At 44.4% G+C, this 25,549-nt stretch overlaps 1 protein-coding gene across 5 annotated transcripts in view; it reads left to right on the plus strand.

The window, feature by feature from the left end:
- LOC138527192 (uncharacterized) overlaps positions 1-25,549 on the plus strand; it is a 536,606-nt gene that overhangs the window by 467,457 nt on the left and 43,600 nt on the right. For 4 of the 5 annotated variants that reach the window (XM_069638300.1, XM_069638302.1, XM_069638299.1 and 1 more), the window contains 3 exons: positions 3,029-3,100; positions 4,841-4,909; positions 24,865-24,933. In XM_069638300.1, the coding sequence (XP_069494401.1) occupies positions 3,029-3,100; positions 4,841-4,909; positions 24,865-24,933 (210 nt within the window). The remainder of the gene's footprint in view (positions 1-3,028; positions 3,101-4,840; positions 4,910-24,864; positions 24,934-25,549) is intronic. The other variant, XM_069638303.1, reaches the window with a different exon arrangement.

Consider the following 25,549-nt stretch of genomic DNA (forward strand, 5'->3'; position numbering starts at 1 on the left):
ATCTGCAAGGGAATGGACGATGGTATAGGAGCCTGGTACTCCAGAAATGCATAAGCTTGGTCAGTGTTTTCAAATAGGATCATCTGAATACCCAAGATCTCAAGATCATTCCTGTAGTCCCAGATTTGTCTCAGAACAATTAAAGAGTTGGATTGGGCAATCATCCTAAAGTTATTTTCAGGAAAGAGCTTAACCCACTCAATGTCGTCAGAGTGCAAACTTCGCAGCATTGGAATCCTATTAAAGGTTTTAAATATGAAGGAACGATTAAGACGACCCTTTCCATTTAATTCTGAATTACTAAACCAGCCAAAAATAGGTTAGGTGTGTTCTCCCAGCATCGTCTTTTCGGGAGACTGATGTTTGCAAGACAGTTATCGCCTCACAAAGGTCCCCTGGACATGGCTCAGAATATACAGGCCCAGGCAGCTCTTGATCGTCTTCCAGAGCATCTCCTTCATTAGACAAAATGGGTTGTGGTAATTTGGAAGCATTCCCTTTCAAAAGAGGAGATTTATTCACCGGCACCACAGGCTTGACAGCAGTCTTAGCAGAACCAGTCTTCCCAAGAATTAATGGGTAGAATGATGACAGCTGTGACTGCTTACAAGATCTGGCTTCATCAGCCTCCTATTTATTTAAACCCTTACAGGAATCCCGATTAGATTGAGAATCAACGGGTGGAGGGAGAGTCATTTTTACCCTTGCTGCAACTTTTTTAGGTGCAGGTTGGATAGATTGGTTGATGGTCAATGGAACCCTTAGCCAGATGCACCGCTGATTCATCAGAATGAATAGCTTCTACTTGAAGTGCTGATTTACTTTCAGCGTTTAATTCAGCTAAGTCAAGACTAGGATCCTCTAGGACTATAATACTTTAATATTCAATGGTGTCCACTAAGGGTGATAATTCAGTCACAGGATCCAGTGTCTTTTTAGATTTTTGTAGGGCTAGTTTAGCACTAGCTTTCTTTTTAGCCAATTTATTCAGTGCTCTAGTGTGCAAGCGCCGTTGCTTACGTGAAAGAAACACCCCACTGAATTCTCTTCAGGCGATCCCTCTGTCATCTGATTGGAAGTTTGACAGGAAGATTCCAGGATAGGATCAACTACCATTACAGCCTGCTGTTCCTCTATTATATTGGTAAGGACAGTTTGAGTAGGTGCCATCTCAAAAAGGGAGACAAAATCGTCTCCTTCAGATTTTAGACCTATGTGAGTGGCCAATCGGCCAACTACAGAGGAGAGATGCAACAACATAGACTCCAATTTCCCCAAACCAGTACATTTCTCACATGAGGCTTCACTCGAGGCCAATGTGGCCTCCTCATAGCTCACTAACTCAGATGATCCAGGCGGCAGAAGAGAATGAGCATACGAGCGCCGTCCTATTACTGCTATATTCCCTGACAAATGTGTTTGAGCAGTTTTAGATACACAGCTTGAATCAACAGTTTGAACATACATGTTTGTAGAAGTAGTTGCCGATTTACCCTCCCCAACACCTTTATCGCCACTTTCTTGTTCATTAGGGAACCCAAGAGGAGGCCCTCCATTTTGTTAAGCTTTGAAAGTATTTCAATATTTACATTTTGCTGAGCTCTGAGTTCAGCATGTGTCAAGTCATGGCCCTTGTCTAGAAGGTTTAATATTCGAAACATTACCAGAAATTGCTGATCATTATAATCAAGCTCTTGGGCTACAGAGGAGGCGGCCATAGAATTAATATGGACAGCCTCTTGCGAGCCAGGCAAAAGATCACCTAGGTCTTTTGGGCTAGAGCAGATATTAGACAAGTGAACAGGTTCATCATTGTAAATTGCAGACAGAATTTCAACTGTTTGAGGAAGGGCCATATCCCTGGAATGCGGGACAGAAGCCAAGACATCCTCCATAGATGGTCTTTGCTTAAAGTGGCTCTTACTATGATGTAAGTGAACCTCAGCAATGACACCGGCCCTTCCAGAGGCAGGAGTAGAGGGACCAAGCAACAGCCTGGTACGTCTACCAAGCTCATCAAAAACAACTGGTGCCATCATAATGAAGTCCAAAGCATCTGTGCCCGCAAAAGGTGTGTTACCAGAGCATATCTTGGCATCATTGTCAGGTTCATGCATACTCAAAAAACTGTGTTGTACTGAGTAATTGCCATCCTGCGCATCTTTTAAAGGAATAAGCACAGAGGTAATTGCCGCCAAAGTGTGTGGAGAGCCAGATGAAATCATCCCCAAGACAGGAAGCACACTGATTCACAGAACCTGTATCAGTAATACTAGGCAATAGAGGCAACTGCAGAAGACCATCACCTACAGTGGGAGTGTCTGGCCCAGGTTTACCAGAGATCACAGAGCCAGATGGAAAAACAAAATTAGGCTTGGCACATACTAACGTGTTCTGTGAAAGTTTACCACTGCGGAGCCCTGCAGACATTTTGTCAAGCCTATTAAAATAGCTGCCGTTCTGAATCAGTCCTTTATTTTTGTTGCTATCCGGGGTCATCGTTCTGTTCAGATATGGTAGGTCGTCACTTTCAGAACCGGCCACTTTATTCATCATTCTCAAGAACAGTCAAGACGACACGTGCACAAGCCTTACCTGTTGACCTTTGCCTGTGGCATAGGTTAGGTATACATTGCTTACACATTCCATTGAACTGGGTGAGATACACTGCATGCTTAGCAAGTTCATTTGTATCTGCTTTGGTCCGAAAGTTTACACGGAAAAATTGATACAAAGCTCACAAATCCTGGAAAGTTACGAATCCTGCAAGATTAAAGTAATGAAACGAACAGCTCCTCCCCCCAGTAACAAACCCTTTTGTATATTCAGCTGCCGCTTGCAGTTGGTTAAAGTGTTCAACCCCAAAGGGAGCCACGAGTGCTACTGCGGATTTTTCAATTAATTCTCCTCCCCCCCCCCCCTAACGGTAAAGCCTAGTGTTGCTAACATTGTTCATAAATACTTTCATTAGCAATGCAAAATGATTATAAATCCTGCAGTTTTTCAATTCAAAACATTGTCTTTTCAGAGCAGCCACAGATACCGTCGTGGATTCCTGAGGATGAGGATGTCCAGGAACAGGACAAGGTCGTAAAAGAAGGTAGTTGATATTCTGCATATTTCCTAGAACCCTTGTCAGTTAATTTCCATTCAGCCATCCAGGCTTGCGGATGAGTAACACCTAGAGTGTATTAATTCCACCAAAACGGCATCAGGATGCTGAAGATCTTCAGCTGATACTCATGGCAATTAATTGATGGAAACACCTGGTTTGGCCTTTGCTCGATTCTGCAACATCTGATCGTCCGTTTCATGGATTGTGGAAGAGAGTCTGTGTGAGTAGTGAATAAGGTCTGTCACTGATTTGATGCTGTTAAAATGATGATGAGCTGAATGGACCCCTAGTATGCCGGGGAGTGTTCTTCACTTAATCATATTGCTCATGGCTATATATAGCTTGACGAGAGTGGGTGAAAGTATCTAACACCAAAGTGAGCCAAGGATGCTGCTGTTTTTTTCCATAATGTTCGATTTTCCCCTATAAAGGTAAAGCCTAATCTTACCTCATTCTAGTTGATATTATTAATAAATCCTTTCATTGAGAATGCTCTTACAATGAGGATGATCTGAATGGGTGCCAATGAAAATACTCTGTCAGCTGCTTATGAGCATGTGGTAACACGCTGCCCCGCATATGGACTCCCTGTGAACCCTGTAGTACATGTTCGTTCTATATCTGGCGGTTGCCAAAATCAGACTATGCTCCGTGTCCATGACCCTAAGAAATCTGCATATTTGACAATTCTCGCCATAAAACCTCACGTGGTTAACAAGGAATAAAAAAAAAAGTTTGAACATTACATTTGTTGCCATGTGTTCTATGAGGTTAGCATGGCGAGCATGCTGCCTGAATGCTGAAAACAAACTCCCTGACTATTTTCTTCAAATATAATATTGGGGCTTGTAACATTAAATCATCCATATATTATTGGAAGCATAAAGCTAGTAAAATATTATTCTTGGCAATTGCAGTAGTACATTTGCTGAGCTTTGACAGGTGAAATCAGTTGACCGTCCACCCACATTTTTCAGATTACTTGTGCCCCCCTCTCTACCGTGATTGAATTATACTGTGAAATTCCAAATGTATTTTTTAATGAGAATTTCATGAGTTGATACAGAATTTCTTTTTAATCTCCCTCAGTTTTTCCCTTGATCACGCGTTTTGAGTTTGAAAATTTCATCTGTCAGAAATGCAATAATTCCAGAAAGGGAATCTTCTGAGTCCTCTTTACAAGTATCTCTGTATTTTTCAATTATGGGCAGACCATATGCATCAGTAGTTAACAAAAAAAGCTTAGAAGCATCATCCCATCTAAAAATAACTGTTATCCCATTTAGAAGCTATGATCAAATCGAGTTGTGGTGTGCAATGGTCCTGTGTGCTTCAAAGATAAAAAAAAGGCCTTGCCAACCAGAACTCAACTTCTAGTTCACATTGAAAGAATAAAACTGGTTCTGTATTATTTTTAGGATATATGCTCTACTTTTCGAATAACTGACAGTATGTGCACTTTACCTAAATACTTTCAAATTGGAATTATTAGGCTGTGATATTCCAAACATAATCACCTTCTGCATTGCTCTTTTTGTTATGTATCCAGAGATATCAACTGTCAGATTTAGATCAAAATGATCATAAATGGTTTAGTTATGCCTTTTCTATGTGCTATAAGAAATAGCAAGATGAATTTCAATCTATTCATGTGTTATTCATGAATCGGCAGCGTGTAACATACTTGACAATGTTTGTGAACCTTTTATTTTCGGTTTTCCACAGAAAGGTTGTGGGCCCATACTCCCCTGCCTGCACAGGCCAGTGAGAGACTTCCAGCTCCAACATCTTCAAGTAAGCCTTTGTTGCCTGTTTCGGAATGCACTACCTTAAGCAATTCTAGCATATTTTTGACACCTTCAGGTATGAAAAATACTGTTATTCGACGCTAGCCTAATACAATATACAAGCGATGGGCAACAAGTCACAGAAGGCACTCATACCCTTGAGTCAAAAAAGCAATCTTGTGTTGGATGCAAGGACATCATTTCACCAAAATGCCAGGGGTTGCGGAAGTGACATCACATGACCCTTGATCTCTGAGATCACAGGAAGTGATGCCATTCGACCCCGCCCCCAAGTGATATCACGGGAAGGGATGGAGCACGATCTTTCACTCCTTGACAAAACAGGAAGTGGCATCACATAGCATTGTTCCTAAGTACTCTACGGAAAAAATGCTTACGATATAACTATAATGTGATATACATTTCATACAAGAATAGATCGCCATATGTATCGTTAAGATCAGTGTCTATAGGCCCATATTACCAAATTACTGTGAATGGAAGCAGACGTCCATGGCCAAATGATAATGATGTGCTATTATATATCACTTACGCTTAAGCGCTTTATATAGAACAAGTATACATACAATATCACCCAACCTGTGTTTGGACTCATTTATCGACCTCAGAAGGATGAACGGCTGAGTTGAGGTGTTTAAGAACAGACTAAATCAGTGACTCACCCCTAAAGTGTGCCTGAAATAAACCTTTAATGAGTATAGCAATTATTGTATAGAATTCCAGAAAGACGCATTATTTGGTATTCCTATTCTTTCTTATTTAGCGTCACTGCTGAAAGTGTTACACTTGTGGAACCCCTGTTCTTTGGGGGGGGGGGTTCTTTCTTTTTTAAGAGGCTTGAACGAGAAAGCCAGCCACTCCAGAAGCAAAGAGTCACATGACACTGACCACAGCCCAGGAGCTTGCATTGAAAAAAAAGAAAAGAAAAACAAGATTCATTTTTTCTTTTTTAGGGGTAGCAAGGGAAACCACAGGGGTAGCAAGGGAGACCTCAGCAATTGCGACCCCTAAATGATGTCCCTGGTTGGATGTGGTGGTTACTCAATGCACTAACACTTCTTGGTAATACTATGATTTCAGTAATTCATCCAGTGAAGTCCATATATGAGTGAACAAACCCATAGAAGTTGAATTGTTTTCATGTTTTTTAAAACGTGGAAAGGTTCTAATAATGAGCCTCTGTTATGTAAGTTTATATATTTTAGTGATGCAAACTTGTAACATCTGAAAATGCAATTGGTGAAGCTTAGTAAAACGTTAGCAGACTTTTAAGGCCTACATGTTTTTCATTATAAGTGTAGCTTCCTCAGGGCCTAAAATGACGGAGACATACATAATGTTGTGCATCTTAAAAAAAGAAAAACAATGTTTTAAAAAATTGACATTTTAATTTGTGCATTAATAGATAACATGTATATTAGTGTACACACCAGAAGTTGGAATGAAACAAAAATGAGGAAAACATAACAAGAAATAGCTGTGAGGAATCTGAGGGCATCCTCATTTCTTCCCCTATATAGCCTTCCCGCAGGTGGCCATGGGAAGGATGTTGCTAAACGACTCTAGAACCTACAATGTGCGTTCTAGCTGTAAAAGAACCAATCATTTTGGCGGGATGTTTAAATACCTGCAATACAGGAAGAAGAGGGACGGTGTCGGTTATGGCTGTGGACGCAAACAGACCAAATCTCCCTTGGAAGCTTTGCAGAGGGAAGAGCGAGTGCTGGTTTGGTGGAGGCTCGCTGACTAACTGCGGCAACAAAGCAGCAGGCTGCAGGGATGCTGAGAGCAGAGGAGAAGCACTGGGGCATTCACAGGTGTGGGAAAGTCATACAAGGCTTATCAGAGCTCTTATACGAGACGCTGGTCCGAGTGGCGACCGCAGAAGCCAAAGGAAGCAAAAGCAAGACAGGCTTCACTGTAGCTGGTGCTACGGTACACTGCAAGAGAAACCAAAGGCGCCAGAGGAGACCGGTGAGTCCTGTGGGATGGGGAAAGGACACAAGGGCATATTGAAGGGGGGCTGTTTAAAGAAATAGCAGAAAGTGGAAAAGCCCTAACCTGACAGGGAAAGAAACCGATAAGATGAAGCAAAGTAAGGGTGCAAATGACATTTTACATAGAAACAAGCACTTTTGAATACAGAACTGAATGAAAGTAAGCATTTTGAATACTGATCTGAATGAAAGCAGTTTTGTGTGAAAACATATGACTATTCAGGAACTGGGAATTTTGCATTGGCCAGAGTCATAAAAAATTTTCCAGGAGCTGTGTGCTTTGAAAGAATACGCATTGGCCAGAGCCACATGTACTACATCACAGAATTGTGTAACTTTGAGAGAAACTAGCATTGCCACGAGCCACAAGAGTATGGGAAAGTGTTCCATTTGCATAATGGCTAACAAGTCAAAGTAAAGCATCAAGAGGATGTGAAATGAGCCGGAACCAAATTCCACTGTGAAACTGAAATGGTGACAACGTGCAAGTGGAGCAGAAACCAGTTGGGTGTATCGGTTGCGTGACGTGTAATGGGTGGATTGTTTGGTCCAACAACTGTGTCTAGACCGAGACACCCACCAATGGACAGCCAGTAGAAATACCTGCAATAGACCTTGTAGGTGAATCTGAAGAAAACTCATTGGGAACTGGAATTAAGGATTTGAACTTTGTGAACTTTGTGAAATCGTTCAAAGACTTGAAGCTTTGGGGAAGGGAGACTCCTATGGGATTTGTCAACTATCCTGAAGCCTTGGGGCAGGGAAACACCTTGGTGTCTTGTGAACTAGGTTGAATCGTGTGGAAGGGAGATCCTTTCCAACCCACAGCTGGAAGCCTCTTGGAACTGTTATTTGAACATTAAGCTGACAACCCTACACATTGTATACAAATAGATGTGAGGGCAAGTATAGGGTTTTGACACACAGACATTTACTTTGGATATCCTGACATAGACTATCCTTGGTTTCATTTAGGTAGGGAAATCCTACATTGGTACAGGGCAAGTTAGGCCTTTTTCCAACTCTCTTTTAATTTAATAAAAATATAAAGAGAAAACCTGGATTCAGTTGTCTGTATCTGCTTCATGATGCCTTCACATGGCATAATTACACTGAAAATTAATGCAAAACACGAATAAATGTGAACATGAAAGACACAAAATACAGAAAAAGAGAGTGCAAAGGGGAACATATGTAAATGGAAATCGGTGCAAATGTATTGTTATATTTGTTATGGCTATTTCCTAAGTTGCAAAAATCCTTAGGTTATCATAGTAGTCTAGTATCCATCATACATCGCCAACTGTGTTTATACTAATTAAGTCATTTAAAAAAGTTATTTTACTGAATTTTATGTAAGGTTATATTATTTGCCGTCATAGCTATTGACTAGTGGTGATTCTTTCGGAGTGAAACTAATCTGGTATCCCTGGTATCACTATATAGGAGTAAATTGTAGAAAGGTCATCTGTTGTGTTTAATAGAAGGTGGTCAAACCCTATGATGGTATTATTCCCTTAGAAATGTTTTACATAAAAAATGGTTTCTTGAAAGGCATTATAACAAAGCACATATCAATTGTGACAAATCTGGGCAATTTGTCCCTTTTACCCAAGGGGGACCACCCCTTTTGTAGCTAGAGAGGTGAGCCCGCAAACAAGAGCCTCCCAAGAGATCTGTGAAAGCGTGACATCACTGGTAGTGACTCCCCTCTAGGGGACAAGGACTTGTATTCCTACAAGGAGCTCCCTGCAAAAAACACTGTGTCTGCTGATTTGGGAATAGAAAAGACCCATATTTCTGTGGATTGGCATACCCAACATACTAACATTGCTCTCAGACATGTGGCGGAAGGCAATGGTGGGATCCATGTGAAGTCAACAGCTAATGGAGATCAACATGCCCTGTAGAAAGACAGGGGCAAGAATAAAGAGATGAGGAAGAAGAATCCTACACAGAGGCGAGCATCTGATGTGAGATCGTCCTGGGGGGGCAGAGCCAGCCTACAATGTGGAGCCAGCGGTAGCGTGAAGAGAGAAAAACCCAAACCAAGCAGCAGCCGTGGTGGCACTGGGTCCCGTTAACTGATGCAGAGTACAGGCCACAACGGAGAGACCAAATCAACGATCTCCGTACGAGAAGCATGACAACTGCTGAGCCAGGCAGGCAAAGGAAGGTGAGCACCCCAGCAAAGGTAAAGCTGGGAAGAGGGACGGACAGTTACATCCATGAGTTAAGCAAATCCGAAAGCAAATGGGACTGCATTAAAGAGAATGACAAGAAGCTGGATAAGCAAAAAGGGTTACGGGAGCCTGAGAAACCCGATCACTGGACCTGGGCAGATGCCAGAAGAGACCCTGCTGAGTTTAGCAAATCAGAGGGCCATTTTTCAACACTTGGAAAAGGGAGAACCTGGAGGGTTCAATTACTCAATTTTAAAGACAATGTCCAAGTTGGTTTGATCGCACTAAGAGAATAAGTTCTCCTTTTAAGGGACTGAAAACAGTGGATTGTGTGAAGACTTAAAACGTGTTATAAGGAACCTGAAGAGAGGACTGAAACCTTACTTTGAAAAACTAGTGAAAACCCACATTAGAAGTAATCTAACATGGTTTTTCACTAGTTTATCAAAGTGAAAGAGAGAACAGTATTTGGGAGCTACCTAAGTAGCATTGGCCAGAAGAATCCTGAATGGAAAGGCTACTGCTCTGACACATGTTTATCTTGAATTCTTTTCTAAAAAATGGTAGTGCCAGATAGGGGTTATGTTTCAGACTGAAAACTATTTTTGATTTGGACAATTGACAAGCACCCTTAGTTTAGTTTTTATGCAGAGAAAATCTATCATGGCAATAGGGGCAGGTAGGCATTTTCTTTTTATTTAAATAAGCACCTTTGAAATGTTAAGCTTTAGTCCAACTCTTTCCAGTGCACCACACAGTTCAGATGTACTTGCACATAATTCATCCCATTGGATTCTTCATTAAAGTTTATGTAAATTCCTTAGACTAGTCTTTTGAAAAGGTTTCAGAGATGTATCTATATGGGGAAGAAACAGGCTAGAAAATGTCTGGCTGAGATGAGAATGAAATGATATGGAAGATGAATTTCTATTCTGAATATTAGGGGCATAATTTAACTAAATGGATAATGTACTGTTCCAATATAAGGAGCAAGTTTGTTCCTTAAAGGTATGCAGATAGCAAATTGGAGGCTCGTTGGGGTCTGCCACTGTGAATGCCCATACATTTGAAACGTCCATGCCTGCATTAATGCCAGCACATATCTGCACACCCAAACAATACACAGTTTGCATTAAACAAGTGCCATGGTGGAATGTATTATTGATAATTTAAATTGTATGTTTAACAAGAATTATAACATGACTGAGTAGAAAGGGGTTTAGTTTAAAAATATATCGAAATTCTCTTGAAGTCAGCACTTACATGTGCACTTTACGTCCAATAAATGGATTGGGAGTTGGAAGCCCATGGCTGAAATGTTCGACAGAAAAAAGACCGAAAGTTATTTTTCCAGAAATAACTTTGTCTTCTCTCCCCTGAATATTTCAGCCTTTGCCCTTGCCCCCATTCCCGCGGCACACTTCGCTGTGTGCTGCCGACTCGCTGTGACGCCTGTTCCCTTTCACTTCTGTGATTGGGAACCGGCGCCGCAGGGTCCTTTCCTTTTTCTTTTCTTTTTTACTTTTTAGGGGTCTGCTGCGGGGGACTCTCCCACAGCCCCCACTCACATTATAGTGAACAAGGGCACCCCTGCAGCCATTGCCACGGAATGGAGGGTTTAGTCTAACTTTTCGGCTGTTCGGAAATTGTCAAAATGACAAATGTCGCCCAAATCTCCCATTTGGGATTTTAAACCCTGTCCTCTTTGACATTTCCCAATAAATTACCTAGCACCATGGCCATCTAGGAATATGTTATTGATAATTTAAATGGTATGTATATCGTGATAGAGTAAAAAGGGGTTTCCTTAAAAGTATATAGAAATTCTCTTGAAGGTAGGCCAATCTTTAGCGACTAAGTTAACAATTTTGAGTTTTAATGTAGTAATTAGCACAACGTTGCAGTTCTCCCCTTCAACTATCAAGTTTAGATTTATAATTTAGATTGGTAATTGGTAATTTTTCTATTTGATCTTTAAAGAAAAACATTAAGTGTGTGATCAGTGTTCAGACCTCTGATGTTATTCATGCAAATAGTTAATTTTGTATTTATTTTGGCTCAATTTCAATCCCAGAAGCCCTCTTCTGGTGTTTGGGCTGAGCATTTCGCGTCCAGGGAAACAGATGTCCTCAAACTTTGCTTGAGGGTGTGTGGTATACAAATGTTCAGTAAAAGGTTGTCTGATGTTTTTGATTATTGATCCCTCAAAGATGTTCCATAATTCTGACTCGTGTCTTTTCGTGCTACCTATATTTTTCTTTTTTCATGCACATTTAATGACATAGCAGCTTTTAAAATTGATTGATTGATCTTCACATTAAAGCTATTTACAGTAACTTCTTTAGACTTATCATTGGTTTAACGGCAGGCCTTACAGGTGCCACATTTGTAGAAACCAGTGACATCCTGATGTAACCACGTTGGCATCTTATCCTTTCTACCTTCAAAGTGACTGGGACTTAACAGATTCTATATTGTTGGTGCTTTCCTATAAATCAAAATTGAGAATCTATCAAGGTGCAATGGAAGGATTGGATCAGATACTAGCAAGTGCCAGGTGCTAAGTTTAACATCATTAATTGTTTTTGCATAATGGATTGTTTGTTGATTGACTAATGCTCTCATTTGATGTTGTGAACTTCTTTTATTGCTGTATTATTTATCTCAGCATTATAGCCTTGTTCAGGAAATCTATCACATATTTCCTTTTTCTTAAGAAAATTGTGGGATGTCTGGCTACATATTCTCTTCGCCCGAATTAACTATCCCTTGGGGGAACATTCTTTACGATGGTCAAATGGTGACAGCAATGTGCATGTAAAATTGAATTGACTTTTGGGGGTGTCCTATAAAGCATTGTCATTAGAGTATCATTTTCAATGAAAATAACTAGTTCCAAGAACACAACCTCTTTTTTGCTAAGTGTTGGGTCAGAGGCCAAAGTTATCATTTAAAAATGTAATAAAGATTGTAAGTAGAGTTTCATTTCCTCACCATATCAGGAGGATATCGGCTTTGTACCTACTTCATTGTACGATTTATTGTATAGATAATCCTCCTTTATGGCATTCTGACTTTCTAAACATCCCATAAAGTTATTCGCCAAGGAGGGGCATATATCATTCTTCAATTGCCATCCCCAAATGCTTCATGGCTATATTTTCCTGTGTTTTATGAACAGGATATTTCTGGAGCCATTCATGGCCTCAAATTGGCCTCTCCTGCCAATGCCATTCCACTGGCAGTGCTTAAAGATCTCTCTGGAGACTTGATCTCTTATTACATCGGCAGTGAATTTGTCATTTCAAGAGGGGTCTATACCTAATCCTCTGAAGCACGCTTGTGTGCTCCCCCTCCTGAAGAAGCCCTCTGGATCTGGCTGTGCTTGCTAATTTTCGACCCATCTCTCGTCTCCCGTCCCTGATGAATGTTTTGGAGACTCTTGTTTCTCCTTTTCTTTCTTCCTTTTTTGAGACGTCTGGCCTTTTGGATATTTTCCAATCTGGCTTTTGACCAGGGAGAGGAACTGAATCGGTCCTTAACTCTGTATTTGACGATCTGACAAGTCTAGTCGACCAGGGCGGGGTCAGAGCTCTTCTCCTGTTGGATCTCTCGGCGGCGTTCAACACAGTAGATCACTCTGTTTTGATCTCACGGTTGGCAGGCGCTGGCCTAGGGGGACAGGTGTTAGACTGGTTCACTGCCTTTTTGGCAGATCGGTCCCACTCTCTCTTTTTGCCTCCTTTCTGTTCTGAATCTGTCTTATTGTCCTGCAGAGTTCTGCAGGGATCAGCACTTTCGCCAATCCTGTTTAACGTCTATATTCGTCCTCTTTTACTTCTCATCATGTCACACGGTTTCGGCTTCTATTCCTATGTGGACGATACGCAAATCTTGGTCCAGCTGGATCTATCTCGTCCTGAAACTGCGGTGCGGCTCAGGAGTTGCCTGGAGGACTTAGGTGCCTGGATGGGAAAAAATTCACTTAAACGTAATGGCAGTAAGGTCTTAGTGGTTGGCACGACCTGCCCTCTCGCCTTCTGGACATTTGATTTCTGGCCTGTCTCTCTTGGACCTTTCCCTAGTCCTTCTTCCTCAGTGAGAAATCTGGGGCTAAGAGTCTCATCTTCTCTTTCTATGGCAGAGCAGGTTGGTGCTGTCTGTAAATCAGCCACTTTATATTACGCACCCTGCGCAAGGTCCTCCACTTCATACCTTGTCATTTTCATACCCCTGTGGTTGGGGCTCTGGTCCTTAGTACAGTTGATTACTGTTATTCACTGTACTATGCAAACCTCGCTATCTGCTAAACTGCACTCAAATGCTCCAAAATGCGGTGGCTAGAGAGATTTTACGTCCCCCAGCACGAACACATATTTCTCTACTCTTGAAACAGTTGCACTGGCTCCCCATTGAAAAACAGATTCACTTTAAATCCATGTGCCTGGTTCATCGAGCTTTTTATAAGGAAGGAGCTGAATATCAGCAGAAGTTTGTTCACTATGTTCCCACCTGCCCTCTCCGTTCTCAGTCTGCCCTTCTCCTCTCTGTACACCGTATTAGATGGTTATGGATAGGAGGTAGGGCCTTTTCGATGGTGGCTGCCAAAGCGTGGAATCAGCTACCCCTGGCACTCCGTGCAACTTCCAATCATTTTGCTTTTCGCAGGTCCCTTAAAACCTTTCTTTTCTGAATGCGTTGTTTGCTTTGCATCCCTCATCCTACTGCTCAGCGCCAAGATGCCTTCAGGCATATGTGCGCTCTTATAAATTCATATAACATAACATATATTGATCCCATGGCCACTCCTCTGTTTTTGTATAGTTAATTGTTGAAAATTGTTTTGCATAGTAAACTCTAACATCTCTATGAAAGCATTGCACTGTTTTGTTGTTTAAGAAATACTTGAAGGCTTCAAAAGCATTGTGGGGATCTAGGGAAGTATATGATACATAGGGCCTCATTACGACCCTTGCGGAAATGGAAAAATGATGGCGGAAATGCAATACCGCCATCGAACACCGCTCGTTGCGATCATGACCCGTCACCGTAAAGTACGATGCCATTAGCGACACCGCAGTGAACGGCAACGCTAACTGCACCAAGTACGCGCACGCGCGCCTTGCAAAACCGGAATCACCGCCATGGCGCAACGGTACGCGAATTCTGACCCTCGCGGACATGTACTGAACGCCATCAAGCACGTCGTAAAGTACCATTCCGCCATGGCGAGAAATACGGCAACGCGAACCAACCGTAAATGGCCCACTGAGTGCCTGTACTCCACTCCCTGGCCTCATTGCACAACTCCTGGCAGGCGCAATGTACTCACACTATGCAACCAGTGAAATCCACTATTCACCCATGCATGCCAACGTAGAAAAGCATGCAGGGGCTCAAAGCGCCCCGTGAGTGGGCATCCATGTACGGCATGTCACCATAGCCGTACTGACGCAGCACAGGCATGTGAAGGTACAACACATCAAAATGAAAATCAAGAACACATGACACAAAACAACAGTAGTCCCCCATCGCTTGCCACCAGCGCAAGGCAACATCCACAACAGCATCCTGAGGGGGATTGCACCAGCCCTGTACTCATGCCAGTAAACAAACCAACCATCAGCAGAAGCATGTACCACACAAGTCGGCAGAGTGACTGAGCAGCCAGGCCCATCCCAAGAGGGGCCGATGGGAGCTGCAGGGCACAGATGGCATCAATACAGAAGCCATTCCAATGGACATGACCCCAGTCCCCCTCCAACAAACGCACGCAAACACAGTCACCTGTGACCAGCCACATTCTGAACAACCCATCATTCCACCAATCGACCTGGCTGACAGGCACCAGTCGGCCAAAAGCCAATCCCCCGCCCCTGAACAGCACATCATGTAAACAGACACAATGGCAGCCTCTATCCGTGACCATACTGTGCTACGTAGGCAAACGCGGCCAGTACTGTACCACACAACTCAACTCAGAAGGCGGAACACAAAGCAGATCATCACGCAATACATACCGCCACAAAGCGAAAATCGCCACATCACCTGCAAAGAACAACGCAACACGACAAATATCGGAATACAATTTAAATGCACATCCAAATGACAAAGGCCCCACATCAATTTGCAAAATCCCACCAAAACAACCATCATCACCGAGGGCTGCATCTGCAATAATTGACCGGCTTCCACTTGTGTGACGCCCTGTACCATCATGGCACACAGGGCTTACATCAACGTTCCAAAAGGCAACATGGAAGCGGCAAGAACCGCAGGTCCGTCCCATGAGGCAGGCACTAGTCGAGCTGAAAGGCCGAAATGTTGCACCTAGCCACCAGTACAGCGTAAGGGCATGTGGCCCATTGGCGATCGTCCCATATGATCGAAATGGTGCTCCACTGATTCACCCGAAGCTGCAGGAGTCGAGAGTAAAAACCATCTGGAGGAGTGGCGTAGAGATGGCATCTGCAATAGGGCAGGAGATACCTGTCACCCAAAAGAAACACAAATCAACCGATTGCATTACGGGACTCATGATGCATTACAATCTTCATTCAACACACCAAATCCACACCCATATGCATGCTAGCCCACTCCAAAGGAATATACACACCCCTAATCCAGTATCGAATCACAACGAAACCAATCGAGCTAAATACACCATTGGCAACGTCGGTTACTGTGCATGCGTCCGTCAAGATAGAACCCATGACATGGGATTAGTAACGTGCCTAGACACAAGTGTATGAAGGCGCGTCGAGACAGGGAGGATCCGACAAGGGCAGAGAGACGTATGTCCCACTATGGCAGCCTTGCATCACATAACGCAGGGGAAGGGGAGTGAACCAAGAAACCCATGTACATGGCAGACCCTAAACGGATTCATCAGTCCATGCATCCACACATCATTCCCTCATCCCGCAATGAAAACGCATGAATATTCACTCACATAATATGTGAAACTTCCATCGCGTCTGTGCGTAATGCAGTCCGCAAAAACCACTGTGCCCCTGGCCGGATCTGTAGTGTTGTGAAGCAAGATGGATTTGGGAACGTCCTGCCTCATCGTCCACTACGCTATTGCGCATCCCATTCAATTCATATCATTCATTGCCTGCTCGTTATGGGCCATGTCCCAAGGACATTCTTCAATAGAACGTTACATTTCCAGCCAGACCTGTGGGCGTATCCTCGCCGCTACTTCAAAACCAAAAATGCTGGCCTTCGAATTCCTCACTTGCAACATTACGTCGAAAAGGCTTCTGTGAACGCTTGCATTCACAATTACATCAATGTAGTGCGGCTGTGTGTCATGATGCTAACTGGCTGCAATCACAAATGGGACGCCACGCCCGTCGGTGAAGTACGTTACTGTGCTGCATGAGGGTCGGCCATCGATCGAGCCCTACATACCACTGACTCTTCACAGGTATGTAAGCGGCTGCAATCATAGCATGTGTAACAATGGGAGCATAGCATGAAAATCAGTCAAAGTACATCACACTGCCATCGGGATTTGATACATGATTCCAATCCCAAGATGCCATGCGGCCAAATGCAGCCTTACGTGCGGGCCGTGCTCGACCAGAAGGGATTGCATCTGCCACAGATTCATTCAATCAGCACAGGTGGAGGCCATACAGGCCGACAGCACATATATTGCAGACCCAAACCCCTCCCACAACCACTCCCACTCCAAAATGCTACCGGCAGGACTAGCGATGTTGGGCCTGGGGTACCAGATAGCACTGCAAGTGCTACAACTACAAGAAGACGACGAACAACAACAGGTACAACAACCGGGCGCACAGGGGAGACGGAGGAGGAGGAGGAGGAGGAGGGCAAGGCAGGGTCAGCAAGGCCCACAAGCACCGCCACCACCACCACGCAGGCGGCCCGCAATCCCACGCCTCCGAGCCGATCCGTTCAACCTCACTGCTGAGCAGATCCACACCCTCTACCGTTTGGACCGGGACACCATAATCGCCATTGTGGACATGACACATGCTGACCTCGTGAGCATGATAGATAGCCCAACCGCCATCCCACCCCTACTGAAGGTGGTGTCTGCACTCCACTTCCTGGCCACAGGCACCTACCAGCACACAGTGGGACAGTTGCATGGCATTTCACAGCCACTGTTCTCACGGACACTCTTCCAAGTGCACGATGCCCTCCTGAAGCACGCCGACGACCACATCACACTACCACGCACGTACCAGGAGATTACCAACGCTAAAGTGGGATTCCATGCACTTGGCGGCATCCCGGGTTGCATTGGTGCCATCGACTGCACCCATGTTGAATTGGTTGTCCCACATGCCATGGAGGTCCAGTACCGCAACCGGAAACAATTTCATTCAATCAATGTGCAAATGGTGTGTGACTCCAACAAGATATTTACGCATTGTTGTGCCAGATTTCCAGGATCTACCCATGATTCTATGGTCCTGAGGAACACAAGAATACCACGCTACATGGAGCGACACGCAGGGCACAGATCCTGGCTACTCGGTGAGTCTCATTTCATGCATGACATCGTGGCCCATTTGATGCGTCAATGACCTTGCAGGGGGGGGGGGGGCTACTTAGCACTATCATTCCACTGACACCCTTTATTCGTCTCATACAGGTGATGCCGGGTATCCACTGAAGAGATGGCTCCTTACACCAATCCGGAACCCACAGAACGAGCATGAGGAGGACTACAACCATGCCCACTCACGTACCCGTGTGGTCATTGAACAGGCATTCGGCCTACTGAAGGCTCGTTTCCGCAGCCTCAGCAGGTCTGGCGGGGCACTCATATACAGCCATGAGAAGGTTTCTAAGATGGTCATGGCATGTGTCATGCTGCACAACATGTGCATACGTAGGAATGTGCCCATGCCCCCTGACGCTGTACTGCATGCACCTGAAGATGATGATGATGATGAGGGTGGGGATGTGGAGGCACCTCAAGGAGTCCATGAGGCACAGGATGCACGTGCAATCCGACAGAGCATCATAGATGCATGCTTCTAGCAACCACGCATGGTGCCTATTACACGGAAAGGGGACCTGTGGCACTGTGTGTGTGTAGTACAGGCACATTGTGGACTGTACGCCTATGAAGGCCTCGTACGCAAATATCAATGTCCACACATGTCATTGGATGATAATGAGGTGCTGTATTGTTGATGTGATTTGATTTATACACCCTATGGACCCGCCACCCAGTGAAGCCCAACACACCCCCTCCACCCTACTACCTCCCCCCCCAACACCAGTGTCCAAATATGCATGCTGTCCGTGGGTAGACGCTATTGCAAGCCCCCTCTACGGGTATCAGGAGCACCCCTGCCCGTGGAGCGCAGGTTCCTGCCAGATCTGCGTTGGGGGCTGCCCTGGACGGAACTTGCCACGGATGAGGTCTCTGCCTGCTCGCGTCCATGCATGTCTCTGAGGGTTTGTGAGAGCTCCGAGAGCACACGGCGCACAGCAGCAAGTTCAGCACAGACGTCTTTGGACGTCGCATGCAGTTCCCCCCTCAGGCTCTCGGTGCTTTTCTCCATTTGTGCTCTCAGGCTCTCGGTGCTTCTCTCCATTTCTCCCCTGAGGCTCTCACTACTTTTCTCTATTTGTGCCCTGAGTGTCTCGGTGGATGTTTCCATGGCTGCCCTGGAACCCCCGCATTCATTTGCATGGTCCTTGAGTAGCGTGGACGCTTCCTGCTGTTGCTCGATCAGCAGGTCGAGGGACTGTTGCCTCTGCTGGGCCATGGACATTTGCGGTGGTGTGACAGGGGGGCTGCTCAACACATGTTGCCTTGGCACAGGACTTGTGGGGGTTGGCAAGTCGTCGTCTTCAGGGTGCCCCTGCGTGGTTTCGTCATGGTGTAGGGGATGGAACATGCAGGGGGATTGGGAAAGGTCATGGATGGTACCTACGTCGCCAGCACTGTTTTCCGTGTCGGAGCATGCTGGCATGACAGCTGTGTCACCTATGGTGCTGCTACCACCAGAGGCAGTGCCATCAGATACGTTCTTTGGGGGGACCTGTGGTGCTGGGGTTGTGGACTTGCTGGCTGCTGGGGTGCCTGTTGCAGTCCCCTCCAGTGTGCTGCCACTTGATTCCTGCTGCTGCCGTGTCTTGATCCTTGCACCTGAGGTGGAGGCTCTTGGGACGTTGGTCCTGGCCCTCTTTGCAGGCGTGCTGGTAGGGGTGTCCTGCAGCTCGTCGTTGGTATCGGACCCTGTGGTGGAGTAAAGAGGGGCGAGCGTTAGTTATGGGTCTGTCGGATTTGGAATGGCAACGTATCAAATGCATTGGGGTGGTACATGAGGCTGATTTGGGACTGGGCCTTGGAGGTGGTCTCATTTTCGTGTGGATTGAGGATGCATTCATTTGGCTGCCTGCAGTTAGGGGGTGCATGCTGCACATGTAGGGGTTGTTTATGGCTTCTTGATTGATTTGTTTGTTCATTCTGACTTTTAGAGGGCGCTGTCAGGGCTAAGTATGTATTGCACTATGGGGTCACATGGTACTGCACATGTTCGTGGTTTGTGGATTTCGCATTGTTTCTCTTGGCCAACCTACCTGATTCTCCGGATGTCGGCACTCCTTTCTCCATCCCTCCGACTCCCTCTATGCTCTCCATTCCTATGGTGGAGGCGCAGATTTCCTCCCAGGGGGTCAACTTGATGGGCGACTCTGAACCCCCCCCGGTAGCTGTGGCGATGTTCCTGTTCGCAGAAAGTATGCTGCGTACGCGGATCCGCAGGTCGTCCCACCGCTTGCGACATTGCTGTGGCGTGCGGGGTGTTGTCCCCACCGCACTTACGCGCTGTGCCACCAGGACCCATATGGCCTTCTTGTTGGCAAGGGCCGTCCTGGTCATTTGACTGGAGAAGACGACGGCGGAATTTTCCTGTAGGGTCTCGGTGAGCACGGTCAGTTCCTCTCGGGAGAAGTGTACCTGCCGCTTGCGGTCACACGCTTTCTTGGCTACCTTTCCCATATTTATTTTTTTAACTGGGGTTGCTAACGGGTTGGGATGTGTGTCAGGGTCGGATTTTTTATGGTTGTGTTGGGATTCGGATTTTATAGTTGTGCGGCGTGCTGTTTCCCGTTCCGGCCACATGCTTTTACTTCCGTTTCCGTATATTTACGGTGGCCGTAATTTGCGGTGCACGCTCGTTACGGTGACCGCTCATTACGGTGACCGCTAAGATGGGTGGCGGTATTGCACCTGGTGCAGCGTACGGCGGCGGTAAGGGCCGTTTTGGGGTCATTTCCGCCATCGCAGCCTTTCGGATTCCGCCATGGCGTAATGCTCGTGCCCGATGGGTCGTGATTGGCCGCACTTTGCTCCTTCGTGCAATGGCGGAAACGCTATTTACGCTGTTGCGGTCCGGTCAGTCAATTTCCGCCAGGGTCGTAATGAGGGCCATAGTCCTCTAGAGATACCGAATAGTAGTCCACTTTCCAAATGATTGTTTCTAATATTTTCAATATGTTTGTTGTATCTCTAATGTATGATTTTAGTGTGATCACTATCGGTTATAAGAATTGGTCAATGCATTGTGATATGGGCTATGTGAGCCCCCCCTATGCCATGTATGATAGGTCTCATCTTTGGTAACATACACATCAAATGATTTGTGGATTTTGGGTACAAAATATTTAGTAGGAATTATAGGATGTTTTACTTAAAGAAATATTTTCACATCCTTAATATCTTTTTCCTCCAGTTAGGTTAATTGATAAGTTTCCCTATATTGATCACATATAACAGAACTTTGTCACATCAACGTGTCAATCCACATGTTGTAAAGCTAGCTCTATATAATCCGCTTTGTTTGAAACAACAATATTAACACAACGTCTGTTATTTTGATAATTATATTGTCTCACATTTGTAATATATTTAAGGCTGTCCTTTCTTAGCAATTTGCATTCGTTTTTGTGTTGCCATATATAAGTTGAGTTGAGCCATAGCTTTCCTCATATCCCTGGTTACCATCTAAAAAAATATATCAATATGGTTCCCTGGTGGGTAAACGGGCATGAAGCTAGAACCATGTTTAAAGTCTGTGTCTTTGGGTGTATCTAGTGAAATATCTAATAGCTGTGGTACTTCAAACATTTGTTAGACTAATCTGAACAGGAAGAGGCAGCCATCTAATTTTCAACATTGGCTCAAGTGCTAGCTTATTTTGCAAAATAATAACTGATTGTATTGATTGGTGATATATGGCACATGCTGCCATGTCCCTTTCCTACAAGACGTCATGCATACATTTGCCTTTGGCCTCAATGCATCCCTGTATGTCTTCACCAAAACCTTAGCACCAGTTGTGGGTTTTCTGAGGCTGCAGAAAGTCAATTGTAGTCTTTATTTGGAGGACATTTTGGTAACAGTTATTCTGCTGAATCATGCTCCATTAACCCTACACCTGGCCTTTCATATGGGTTTCAACCTTGACCTCTTGGTGACCACCGTTCATTTGACCGGGATGCTGTCAATTTCTTGAATGCATGTTAATTACTTGCATTTTAAGGACTCATGTTCCAGAAAAAAATGGTTAAATTAACAAACAAACGATAAGGGTGTCAGGAAAAGGTGTAGGGAAGACGAGGGGAAAGCAGGGGGTTCTAATTGGACCTCCCATTCCTAAAAAGGGCACATGAAACAAATTAGGGATTTGAGATTATTCATTTGTCAACATGCATATTTGGAGCCTGCACGTGGAGTGTCAGTCATAAATCTGTTTGACCTAGTTTGCATGCTCCATCCAGGTGTCTCTCCATCTAATCCCCGCCCCACATCCTTTCCAAAGAGCGTGAAAGCAATAAAGGAGAGACAGAATCTAGTCCTCTCCCTGTTACAAATGTTAGCTTGAAAGAGGTTTCTGGGCCTCAAGTGTGCTGCATAGTACTGGTCATTACCGTCCTATGATATGTGTATAGCAAAGCTTCACAATATACCAAGAATCAATACACATTTAAGATGGAAAACATTAAAACCACTATATAAGATAAAAGCATTAGGCAACTAAATGAATAAAGCTTAGCTTAAAACCAACATAACAAGAGAAATCCCTAATAAAAACCTTTCTCTCTTCTCATTGGCTAATGGATGAAATAGCTTGAATAAACACCAGTAGCCAGGGCTAAAGTGGTACCAAGTCTACTTCTCAATTTCTAAATTTGCCTGTGGATCCTCCACGCCTTCAACAGGCGTGTCTAGGAGCAGCCTGAGTCTCTGGACAATAGAAGAAAAGACAGGCCTACAACCAGCAAAGCCTGCTGCAGTCATTTCTGTTGACAGGTCCCATAAATTGGACATAAAAAATATCACAAATGATACCTGTGCAGGCAGATACCCTGGCCATCTTTCTTCCAGCTACAGGTAAAGGTGCTACTTTGGCAGGACCTAATCTCAACTGGTGGTAAAGAACCTTTGAGGAAAATGTCAACGCTGCACTCAAATGAACCTCCCATCCTGAGACCAACTTTCTTGTAATATACATACATACATACAATGAAGTCCTCGATTAATCCGTAGACCCCTGCAAAAAGGAAAAAATAGCCTCTTTCACTATGCTCGTAGCTCATCGAATCATTCTCTCCAAGCTATTCCATAAATAGGAAATCTCTAGATGTTGGCCAGTCCTTGATATGCATGCCTGATCCAGGAAATGGAATCCACCCTTTGGAATTAAAGAATCTCTTGAACATGGAGTTAATAAACGGGGCTCATGCCACAAACTAATCCAATTTAATAGAGGTTTCAGGATTGTCGGCTCAGTTACCCAGGGGATACCAAGCCTCAACCTCAGCAGGAGCAATGTTGTTCCTTGTCCGAGCCTCAAAGATCTGAGCGAGGCCTTTTTGCCATGAACCAGCTTGGGATTAGAAGCAAACCCACACAATCCTTTCCCATACAGTGCTGCATATAAGTGGTTTCTCAGAGCATGTGATCTTCAGCCATATCTAATTCTATCTTGTGGTGTATTGGGATCAAACCCTTAGCGGTGATTCAGACTCCACCTACTTCTGCCAGCTTCTTCTAGTTCATGCAATGCTCATGGGCCAAAGTCCAAATCCTTCCCTTGGACTGTCCTGTTCACTGCCCCCTTCTCCATACCCAAAGTTCTCCACTGTTTGGATCAGTGCCAGTTGAAGAAGCCTCTGCATAAGTCCTTTGCAGGAGATTTGAGAATGGTGCTGGCAAATACATCTATAAGAGTTTAGAACAGTCTTCTGGCGAACCAATACAAAGTGGCAGTACAGTAGATGTATGACATGCGAAGAACCGCGTGGAACTGACTGGCTTTCTCTGTGCTGGGTGGCAGTGGATCTTGCTTTTTGTGTTCTTTGTTACAGGGAGTCTCTCTGAATAGGCACCTTTCTTCTCCACTAAACCGGAACGGAGCCAGAGAGTTCTTAAGACCATCTTCAAGATTGTTGATAACCCTATTTTAAACCACAGCAGAGTCTACAGACTACACTTGTTGTCCTCCTCGTATGCCACTTCCTCTTTAATCGCTTGAAACCACCTCACAAAATAGTGGACAACCATATAACGAAAAATGGTTACTAAAATGTTGAAAATTAGAAAGATGGGGAAGGGGATTTCGCAGGAGAATTGACAGAAAATAAAACAAACACTTTAGGGGGTCATTTTGTACTAAGGTGGAGCATAAAAGGAAAGCAGTTTACAGTCATTCTGAGACGTAGGTGGGCACCAGAACAGAGATATCCTCTCTGCTTTGCTTTCCTCCTCTGTTGTGGGAGATAATTTGGTGTTATGCCTGCATGAAACTCTTCGGCATAAAACCAAAGGATTCCAATGGAATACACTTCTCGTTAGCAACCGGGGCGGGGGGTGAAGCCAATTAGGTGCTGTGGATCGCAGGCTGAAATCTCTGATCTCTGCATTCCACAGAACCCGCAAGCTGCCTCACCCGCCACGTGTTGCTATCTTTCCTCCCACCCTCCTGTTTCTTTCTTTGCATTTCCCAACCCCCCACCCCTGCCCCACATACCTTATTGCTGCGGTGGCGGCGGCCGAAGTTACTACTTTGGTAACCCACTGTGCTAATGGCGTTAACCACCTCTTCCAAGGGCTGGAACAGCAGGTAGCGGGCCAGAGCCCTCTTTAACCACCCTCGCTTCTCTCGGGCCATTGACTTGGGCTTCCGGGGCGTTCCTCCCCGTTCCAGCCCTTGGAACGGGGTGTTAACGCCAAATCAGCACCTGCTAAAGAGCAGGCAGAATCCATTGTAATCCATTATAAGCCACTGTCTGCAACAGAGCAAGCAGTGTTTTATTTCTCCCAGAGCAGAGAGTAAAAGTGAAGAGTAAAGGAAATTTCGCCTTAATTTGCTCTTACATTTTACACTCTCTTTGAGAGTTTTTAAAATTACATGCAGAAGACCAGCAACAAGTAAGTGCAAGTTACTGTGGTCCCCTGGATTATTAAATTCAAAATGACCCTCTTACTGTTTTTGCGAAAACTATTTTCCCCTTTAAACCGTGGCGAGGAGCTGTTTGCAACTGTCACTCATTTTGAATATGGAAGAACCATAGTCTAATATTTAAAATTACCTTCTGTGGGAATCCTTTATCTTTCTTTTATATTGCATCTTTTTAGATTTTCTCTATACCAATATAGTTAGTTCATGGTCTCATTATGTTGCAAATATTACCATGCCAAGTTCCTTGAAATAGTAATGCGTGCTATGTTTTTTAAAATAATTTTGTTTACACAGATCCACTTTGGACCCAGACCGCTCTACCGGCACAGGATAAAGAGAGGTCTCCGACAACAACATCATTGCGTAAGATTTCATTTCAATTATGGACGGTTATTGGCAAATCTCTATTTTACATATTCATTGTATTCCATTACTGATGTTGGAACTGCATTTTCTGGAAACCTGAAGTCGGTATAGTCCTCTGATCTGCAAAGTCGGGAATGCTGAAGCAAACTTACCTCACTGCTTGGGCAGCCACAAAAGTCTTTTTCAGGTAGACTGTTCATGTATGAACAAGCTGTATACAAAAGTACTACCCAGTGGTCTGTCCCAAAGATTGACATGTGCTCTTTTTAAGATTTGTGACGTTTCATTGATTACCATTTATTGGAATGTCCAACTCAATGTAACCAGCAATTTCGATGAAATGTTTTTTGTGGGACATCTAAAGCCATCTCACCAAATTCCTATGAGTGGTTGCACAGCCCTCTATCAGTGTACGATCCACCATTTCACCTCCACCCCGTGGCAGGGCAGATATGATATTTCAGCTTCTGCAGACGGGACAGCTGCTTTGATGCAGTTTTTTCACTTTAGTAGATTACTTTCAACTATTTGAAAAAGAAATACCAGACCTTTCTTCTCTAAATGTTCGATCTCCTATTCCTTTAGTTTTGTATGTCTTTGCCATTTGGTTTTA

Source organism: Ambystoma mexicanum, chromosome 1q (assembly GCF_040938575.1).
Source record: "Ambystoma mexicanum isolate Mex_15411 chromosome 1q, UKY_AmexF1_1, whole genome shotgun sequence".
Taxonomy (NCBI): Eukaryota; Metazoa; Chordata; class Amphibia; order Caudata; family Ambystomatidae; genus Ambystoma; species Ambystoma mexicanum.